We start from the raw sequence: 10,314 nt of genomic DNA, 5'->3' as shown, positions 1-10,314 counted from the left end.
AAAAAAAAAAAAAAAAAAAAGAACCCCATTCTCTTTCCCTTAACATTAGTCCTAAGAATTCTGAGGACACTGAGGCCTCTTAGTTTTTTATTTATTTATATTCCTAAAGACCAAGATACGAGTGTCTTCTGAAACTATAGATGTAAAGAAAGCAAAACAAATTTAATCATCAAATAATATTTATGTAGCAAATATATATGGATATCCCTATATATGTATTCTTATTTGAATGCCTACTGATACCCTTAAGACTTCACTCAGCATCTGATACCCTTGAGGACAGAGAATTTTTAGATCATTTAGAAATGAAATAGCTCACAAGGGGAGTACTTTTTCATTAATTTTCTGTCTCCATTTCCCAGCACTCTAGTTTTACCTGTGGAATTTCAGAAAAACAGTGAAGCCTAGAAATTGAAATGAAAAACTACTGGATGAGTAAAATAGTAAATGTGAGCACTATATAGTTTTGATTCTTTCAGACTCAGCATTTTCTAGGCATTAGGACAAAGGTGGCAAAGGATAATTTAGAATGTCTAAAACTGTGTGTGTTTAGTGAGAGGACCTAGACTTATTTCTCACGTGCAGACTTTTCTGGTTATAAAAAATTGTAAATCCATATTTCCAGTCACTTAATGTTCTAGAAGACTGTATCTCTAAACCAATTACATGAAAATGTGATTTATAAGCAAAACATTGCCTTAGTTTTCTGCAGTCTTCTTTTGATTTCATTGAATTCTGAGAGTTTTAAATATCAAAAGCAGGCCGGACGCGGTGGCTCATGCCTGTAATCCCAGCACTTAGGGAGGCCGAGGAGGGTGGATCAGGAGGTCAGGAAATCGAGACCATCCTGGCTAACATGGTGAAATGCCGTCTCTACTAAAAATACAAAAATAAAATAAAATAAAATAAAATAAATTTCAAATGCAAAGGTATGGTTAAGGGCATTTTCTTCTGAAGAGCCAAGATAGGACTATATATCTGCTAACACTTACCAAATGTACCCATTAGTATAAAGCAAAAACAGTACGTTTCTTTGAAAATTCATGTACTTTACAGTCACCTCAAAAATTCTTTACTGGCCATTTACAGACAGAGCCCCTTTTGTTACCTCTCAGAACCGATAGCACTACTTTCCTTTTAAGTGAACATATATGGACATGCACATCATTTGTGCAATTTTTTTTCAGATACTTCTGTAAATTTATTATTTGAAATATTTTACTCCATGTTATATAACCATAAGTGGACTTTAAAAGCCAAGTATAAAAAAATGTGAATCCTCTTCCATAACTTTAAAGTTATTTTTTGTGGAATTATAATATGGGACTTCTCTAAGCATTTGGACTCAGGTGAACCCTTCAAAGACTGAAACTTTAATAGGACATGGGCTGTGAAGAAAAATATATTCTCTGACATATGGGCTAACATCACTAATTAAAAACTTCAGCAGATGATTTTTAGGTAGGCTTGCCAGCAAAAGAAATAACTTGCTGCATTCCCCATCAGATTTCTTTAAGGCAGGGAAAGTACTGTTGCTCTCCATTCTCTTTCTTATTCTGATTCTGAGAAAGGACAGAAATGAACTTTTGAGAGAGCGTGTTATAATTTTTGTAGTTGTTGTCCTAGTTTCTGTCAAATTGCTGACTTGGATGGATTTCAGTTGAGTCTGGTTCTCAGTGCTTGCTTCAGTAGGCCATTTCATAAACACACTGAGAGAGTTCAAAGCACGTGCATTAGAGGCAGTTGATGCACTTCTTGAACATGCCAAATCCCCGGCTTTGTTTTGTGCCTTTTATACCCATGATGTATACTCTGATAAATATATTGTTTGTGATAGCATGTTTACCAATATGTAAAGTTAAAGAGATCAACTGTTGAAATTTCTTATTCCCAGGCTTTAAACAAAAACTTGCCTTTACTGTTTCTATGCCATGTATTTTTTGTGTCCATATACTAATTAATATGCTAATTGATGTGCGATTGAAATGTTTGTTGCACATAGTTTAATTTGTCCACATCAGTGAGAAAAAGAAACACAGGAAATGTCATGTTTATTATGATCAAAAGCACCTATGAGGATATAAGTGCTGTACAATTTGTATATAAGCCCTCTGGAAGCATAGCTGTTTAACATACTGTGATACTCCACAGTACCTAACATAGGGGCTTATACCTGGCCAATACCTGCATCATATTTCTTCAATTTAGAAATGAATGAAGGTCAACCAAAAGTACTTCTATAATATAAAAGGCAGCATTCAGTAAAATAGGTTATTAAGTGTTCATTAATATTTGAATAACATAAAGAAGACAAGTATATCTTCAGAATAAAGATCACTATTTAGTTGAGTAACTGCTGCTCATTGGGGCTCATTAGACAGTGGGAAATTATGAGGACCTATAAATAAGGGTGAGGTACAACAGGCAATTTCAGGATGTCCCTGAAACAAGCAATAGGAGAAGAGTCAGGGTGGTGGGATATCAGCGTCAGGAAGGTACATCCATCGGCACCAGGCAGAACCTAGTGGATACATGGACCACAACCTTTTGTATAAGGTGTGTCCAGTGGCAGGCCAATTAATATAGATCTAGATAATATTAGGAGGATCTAGTGGTGGTGATAAACAGTACAGTACAGTTCAGAGATAGGACGGTAGTCTTTGGGAGTGTTTGGATCAAGTGAGGATCTTAATAATCAAAATGGCAAAAGATGCCATTTATCAAGCAGTTACCATGTACCCTGCATTGTCTTATCATACAGTCTTCAGAACTTTATGAGGAAGGCGCTCTGATTATTCCCATAGTACATAAATAAAATGAAAATTTAGCAAACACAAGTGAAAGAACTTAAGATCACTCAGCTAGTAAAATATGATTGGTGCCTAAGAAATTTGATTCCAAGTCTGCATGCTTAATCACTATTACTTCTCAGTTTAGTTAGTTGGATGAATTAAAAGCCTGTAAAGAGACCAAAGAATGAGTCAAAACAATGATAGGAAAATAATTTTGCTAGCAACATTCAGAATAATTTGGGAAAATGGTTCTAAGTTTAGTGAATCAAAAGGTTAAAATAATCCTGCCTATGGGCCTTCCAGAGATAAACAAAATCTGTATCATTAGGAATAAAGAAAATAGATATAAGGTAGAGTAGGGGGCAGTACAATTTGGCAGTAGACAGGTGTATGAAGTAAAACTTTTTCATTTAGAAAATCAGTAAGGTAGCATTGACCACAACCTTTGGAAAACAAGACAAAGAAGAATAAAATGCATTTGCCACATTTGATTGCCACATGAAGACAATTAGTATCGGGTGCTTAAAAATATAGATTCTTTATAAAGAGCTGAGTGTTGTAACTCAGTGTTGAATATTTGTGAATTGGTGGTTTAAAGTTCAAATACAAAAAGAGAAGAACGAATATTCATCAAACATTCCTTCAGCAGCTACTTACGCATCATTTTAAATGTGGACATAAATTACTGAGCAAAACAAGAACAGACCTTGTGTGCATGAAACCCTGCTGGCCATTGAATTAAGGATCATTTAAAAATATGTATGTAGGCCAGGTGCAGTGGCCCATGCCTGTAATCCAAGCACTTTGGGAGACTGAGGCAAGAGGATTGCTTGAGGCCAGGAGTTCAATACCAGCCTGTGCAACATAGCAAGACCCCATCCCTACCAAAAAAAAAAAAAAAAAAAAAAAAAAAAAAAATATATATACATATGTGAAAAGCTTATTGGTGATGTTCTTCCCAGAAAGGAGGAAGTACATCAGACAAGTACTGCATTCAGAAAAATATTAGGTCAAAGCAAGGTTGCAGTAACAAATGACAATTTTTAATGTCACAAGAAATAAAGGAATGTCAGATCAGATATGTTTTCTCATTTAAGATCCTGGAGAATACAATTTCTATGACTTAGTTGACAAAATAAGTAAAGGAGATAGTTATAAAGCTATGCTTTTTCAAATAACTATATTTGAAACAAAGTAGTGAGATTTCTGCAGTTCAAATGTGCCAGAAATTGTTATTAAACTATTTCATGAACAACAATCTGGATAGGAGGCTTCATACACACAACTGAATCTTTAGCAACAAATTAGCACCCTGTGAATTGCTTCAGCAGAGAATGCTGCCTTTAGTATCAGCCCCTATTCAGAAGAACAACATTACTTAATGGAAACGTCATTGAATGGATGGATAGATGGATTAGATGGATATGAGAGAGAAAGAGAGATTTTAATGAAGAGAATTTGGAGATTTGATGGGAACTTTAAGGCTGTTTCATAGAAATAAATTTATGACCAGAGTTTTCAGGGAAACAGAGAGATGAGAAGTATTTAGTAATTTTTTTTTTTTTTTTTTTTTTTTTGAGACGGAATCTTGCTCGTTTGCCCAGGCTGGAGTGCAGTGGCGCGATCTCGGCTCACTGCAAGCTCCGCCTCCCGGGTTCACGCCATTCTCCTGCCCCAGCCTCTGGAGTGTCTGGGACTACAGGCACTCGCCACCACTCCCGGCTAATTTTTTTGTATTTTTAGAGAGACGGGGTTTCACCGTGTTAGCCAGGATGGTCTTGATCTCCGGACCTCGTGATCCGCCCGCCTTGGCCTGCCAAAGTGCTGGGATTACAAGCGTGAGCCACCGTGCCCAGCCAGTAAATTCTTGTTAACCACGGGTAGTAGATATATCAACCTGTGAAATTTATTGGATAATTATAAAATCACAAGTATTATACTTTTCTCAGAGCCTTGTTTAGATAAAAGTTTAAGGAACACATCATCTGTGTGTGTATGTTTAGATATTTTTGAAACAAAGTATGTATTTGATCAGTTTAATAATTCATTTAGTCATTCCAGTATTTCTTTATTGAGTGTCTAGTGTTTGTCAGGCAGTGGAGAAGCTGTGGGTAATTGGCACTATCCCACTGCAGTTACACTCTGGTTCTTTCAGTCTACCCAGCAGTGTGTGCTGATAATGTAAAAGTAAATTAATAAACAGGAATGGAATACAGAATGATTCTTACGAACTTGCTCATATATGCATAGCAATAGAAAGAGTACTTCCTAATTGCAAACTTATAGCACATACATCTGCTAGAAACTCCTTGTGCTAAGCACATGAATTCAGGCGTTAATTCCACACAAAAATAAAAGCTAAAATCCTTTGTACCATGTATACAAATGGGACAAGTGAGCTTGACATTCAAGCTTTTCAATTCATGCAAAACTAAAAAAAAAAAAAATAGTTTATTTTGAGGAGCTTCATTCGCACCTTCTTTGGCAAAAGATAAGTGACAGAAAACACACCAAGCAGAGAATGATTTTCTGTTAAAAGAGTGAGATTCTCCAATAAAGGAAAGAAATTTTAAAAGACAATTTTTACTCCTTAAAAAATAATATCCACAGGAATGTAAGAATGAAATAATATAGAATAATAAAATTAGTAATTTGCTTTTTATAATATTCAAAAATTTAAAAAGAAATAAAACACACATGATTTTACGTATATATTCCTAATGGTTGAGTCTTTTAGATGTGCACAAATTAAAGCTTGATATAATTAATGCTAAAGGCCATTGCTTTTGCCAAATCAATTTCTTAATAAAGATGTGATAATTGGTGAAGCAAGGTTAAAACTATGTTTTTTCATAAGTTTTGGATATGGGTAGTAAATATTTTGAGTACTTCAAATTCTTCTAAAACATCTACCAAATGAACTACGTTTTAAAATAACTGTTTTATACTATTGGTGGAGTTTCTTTAGTATCACATCTTTAAAAGGAAAGAATTAGAAAATCTAGCTTCAGGTCTTGGCTTCATGTTTTTGGGCCTCCCTACCTCATGTGGAAACTGAAAGGTTTGAGTTATTTTATCTCCCAAGTCTCTTCCAGTTCTGAAAGTGATTCCATCAACCTGCCTGTGTACTTTGAGGCATTTGAAGAGTTTCAAGAAAACCTTGAATCATATTAAAAGAAGTTGCCATTGTATTCATATGAAAGTACAGAACAAAACTTGCAAACAGTTGCTGCTCATTACAGCTGATATGCTATAAATGGTTGTTGACACTGAGACCAGATGTCATGGAAAATCCTGCATCATTAGGAAGCAATGGGGGTGGGGAAGGAACCTATGTGTAAGAATGTCTGTGCACTCTATTTAAAAACCAACCTAGAAAGGGATTTCATTATAAGAATCTAAAGAACCTTTCAATATATAAAGACTAACATAATAGATTGCATTAAGTTGGCATCATTAATAAAGACATTCCCCAAGTTACAAATATTAAATGTTCTGCACATTGAAATGACCAGTTGCACTGGAATGTAGTAGCTAATCACTAATGTGTATGTTGTCACCACAGAGGACAGAGCTCCTATGATAAAACCCAGTGTGATTTTATTATTTCATAGAAACTGTTATGAGATATAATTTAGTGCCCTTATAATGTTCATTTGAGAAATTAAGGAACTAATTAATTAGCTCCAGGCATTTGTGAGTTGTCCAAGTCCACATAGGTAATAACAGTTAGGGCCAGGACATGAACCCAGATCTTCATCTAAATCATCACCCTGCCTGTTTCTCTCACAGTGCTGTGGTCCATAGTCAACTAGCTACATTTGAAGATCTGGGTTTCTGATCTCATCTGTCCGATTTGTGTTAGAAAATCAAAAAAGTGGAATAGTAGCAAATAATTGTGTAGTGGTGGTCCTTTCTAAGGAGGTAATCATTAATTAGGTGAGAAATTCTACCCTTTCAGCTTGGGTAAACTATATTTGCAAATTATCTTCCTTTCTGTAGGCATTCAGAATTTAAACTAACCTTGCCAACAAAATTTTGTAGTACAATATATTTTTAATTTGGAAGCTATATGAGTGGTAGTAATTCAGGAAAATTAGAATAAATGTGCTTGTCCTGATTAAAATGTTGCTTTAGAAAGTCTTAGTGATTAAGCCTCCCACACAATCACAGAACATGATAGGAGGATTATTCAAACTGATATATACCAAAGAGTTATATAGAAATCAAACTTGTGTGATTATTTTTAATGTTTCATTGGAGCTGCCCTTTAAAGCAATCTTATGATGAAATATTAAAAGTGAATAATCCCTTAAACTCATCATCCTAAACTTTTAGTTTTCATTCTACAATTTCATTTTAGATCTTAAATTTCAGTAATCATCCTAATTTTTAAATTTTCATTATATAATTCTGTATTTCAGGTTTGCCTAAATATGAAATCATGTTAGTCTCTTAATTGTTACATCTACACAGTCACCTTCAAATAACCCTGCCTTTTCTTGTACATAACTGCAGCTGAACAGTCTTCATGAGTATAAGGTGCAACTCTGGTCCAGATGGATTTACTATTTTCTGGATGACTCACAAAGGCCCTACAGTGAGATCTTCTTTAGTTATGAATATTTGCCCCAGTCATTCAGAGGATATATGTGCATGGTAAAAGTCTAAGATGTTCCATTTCTTCTGAATCGGCAGGTACTTGGTGCTTGAGGCGTAATGCACATAGCCCTGCCCAGCAGCTTTTTCATTTAGTGATAAGAGTGAAAACGCACTATTTTTTAAAAGGTTATTTACCAGTGACGCTGACAGTTGCTCAACAAACTTATCACTTGACTTCAAACACCTAAAATGTGATTTCTAATGTGATTGGAACTCTTTTTTGGAATGAGTCTGTGGTTGACAAATTAGGACAGATGTGTATTAACAGAAATCTCTGACATGCCAATGCTTTTGAAAGTGAAGAAAGAATTAGAATCAACCATTGCTTACAGTTTGATGAGATTTATCCGAGTTGATTATTCCATGAATTAATAGTTGGAACTTAACTTCTTGATCAAATTAGGAAATGCATCAATGTGGTAGACCATAAATTTTAGTTGCAAAATAAAATGTCAATTGAAAATAATTTAACATGAGTAGATACTATAGAATATTGATAAACAAAGTTCCAAATAAATTTCAAATGTTAGGTTTTACTAAAAGTCATTTCAGAATAAAAGCCTTTTATATTCTTGAGATATCTTCATCCCATACTCCAAATTAAATTATGTATTTAGTGTTGAGGTGGTTAAAAATCCCTATCAGCCCCACAAAATTAGAAAAGTTTTCTCACATTTACCAGTCATCATAATAGCGATGAATCTGATGGCAGTGAGCAACAATAGCCTGAAGAAGTCTGGTACTTGGTTAAAACTTACTCGCCAACATTCTAATTTCTTATAGATTTAACCTAATTTCTTCCAAGTTCTGGTTATGGGTCTTTGCTAATTTGCATGGCTGGCTTAATTAATAAATTAGGTACTGGTTTAGGCTGTGTTTACACAAGGTCGAAACAAGCAACAGAATTGACTAATTCAGTGAGAAAAATGTAGCCAATTTGATTTTTAAAGCATGACATTTCTTGTTTATTAACATATAAACAAAATGAATTTGATTGACTGAATTTTTAGATTTTCAGACAATCGTTTTGGCACTTGTAGAGTCCATTGTTTCCCAGCTTTTTTCAGAGACACACCTCTAAATTTGCTGGGTTTTGTCCCCAAATAGGAGAACTTTGAACCATTCTCCCATATACATTCTAGCCCAATATATTTATCAAGTTTGGAGTTGTACATCCTTAACTGTATATATTAATCAGCCTCCTTTTCCTAACCATCTTCATTTCTTAAAATCCACAAAAGTGATTTGTGGAAATTGAAGACTGTTCCCTGGTGCTTATTTTCAAAGTACTAATGTGTCTTGATACATTGGTTGGGAAACAGTGGTATAGACACAGCCTTATTCCAAGACTGAGTTATCGGCCCTTGCATAATGATAAATACCCGAGAAAATAAAAATATGTCTTTCTCATAGTACTCTGAGATGGAAGAATAAATATATAAGTAATGCTCTGAATCATACTTTGAAGAAATGTAAATTATGTTTTAAAAGCTGGCTTATAAAGAAAAAAAAAGCTGACTATAACATTTGGCAAATAGTAGTATACTCTTTCTGCCTTTAAGAATAAACAGATTCTTAAAGACAGCAATTTTAATACATAATTCAGAGTAAGTCTCCAAAATTTGTACCAAAATTGTTTGGAAACATTGAGGAATCAAAATCACTACATTTGGGTCCAAACTCTTGAAGTTAACTAGGATTTAATTTGCACAGTTTCATTTGCCAAATGTCTGTAGATTGGTCCAACTCTTGTTATTATTTTGCCAAGTTTCCTTCTGCTGAAAATGTCTGCTCTGTTAGGCTTCTAAGTCAATGTCCATGGCCAAGTCTGAATCCTGAACGGTCCTTGGAAACATGTGAGCAGGTCAAGACAGGTGCTCTCATTCATTTGATCCCTCCCCAAATATATTCTCTCTTCTGCCCAGTATCTCTCTAGGACAGTTATGCATCTGTCTGAAGCCTGCACACATGATAATATTTAATCATTTTCTAACTGTATTTTCCCTGGGATTTAGGAATGGCAGTCTCCAGGAGAGATGACAGTGCATGAATTTTTTCCCCCTAATCCTGTAAAATGTTGTTAGTTTTGAATAGTCGCTTAAAATAGGTTCTCACTTCAGTCTCTTTTTTTTTTTTCTTTCTAAATAAAGCCTGAGAATTTGCTTTTAGCTAGCAAATCCAAGGGAGCAGCTGTGAAATTGGCAGACTTTGGCTTAGCCATAGAAGTTCAAGGGGACCAGCAGGCGTGGTTTGGTGAGTAGGGCCCCCTCCTTCATGTTACCTGTAGTCTTCTGGCTTCTGACTTCTGGCTCCTAATCCCACTTCCTAGTGAAAATAAAATGGAAAAGTTCATTCTAATAACAATTTGACTAATTTTAAGATATTGTGCCTTTATAAGCACTTACTTTTATTGACATTAAAGGGTATATAATCTAGAAATAATTTAAGGGAAAATATTAATGGGAGAACAAGAAGACATACACTTTTTTTCTCAAAGAATGTTTGAGAAAGTGCATTATTTAGTGCATTAATTAGAGGATTACAACATTCAAAGAATACTTTTTTATTTGAAAGAAAGTTGATTGTTTGCATACAGCCTCATATGATGCCAAAAACTGCTATGTGAATAGTAGATGCTCAAGAAACACAGGATATTTCACATATAATACTTTATGATTTATGAATTAAAGATTGCTTAAAAATTATGAAGCATGTATTTATGTGTATATTTCACCTTAGTTATTTTATATGTCTTCAACATGCCACTTTCCTCTCAAAATTCTGATAATTTAGAAATTTTATGTGATGAAATTTCTGCTTCTTTACAATTAAGGAAGAAATTAATTCCAAATAAATTTAA

General features: G+C 34.4%; 1 protein-coding gene across 33 annotated transcripts in view; it reads left to right on the top strand.

Moving 5' to 3' along the window:
- CAMK2D (calcium/calmodulin dependent protein kinase II delta) overlaps positions 1 to 10,314 on the top strand; it is a 329,629-nt gene that overhangs the window by 237,697 nt on the left and 81,618 nt on the right. For all 33 annotated transcript variants that reach the window (XM_017847937.1, XM_017847851.1, XM_017847773.1 and 30 more), the window contains exon 7: positions 9,605 to 9,707. In XM_017847937.1, coding sequence (XP_017703426.1) covers positions 9,605 to 9,707 — 103 coding nt within the window. The remainder of the gene's footprint in view (positions 1 to 9,604; positions 9,708 to 10,314) is intronic.

Source organism: Rhinopithecus bieti, unplaced genomic scaffold (assembly GCF_001698545.2).
Source record: "Rhinopithecus bieti isolate Rb0 unplaced genomic scaffold, ASM169854v2 scaffold_947, whole genome shotgun sequence".
Taxonomy (NCBI): domain Eukaryota; kingdom Metazoa; phylum Chordata; class Mammalia; order Primates; family Cercopithecidae; genus Rhinopithecus; species Rhinopithecus bieti.
Note: the sequence above shows the minus strand (reverse complement) of the source record. Positions and strands in the feature narration are given on the sequence as shown.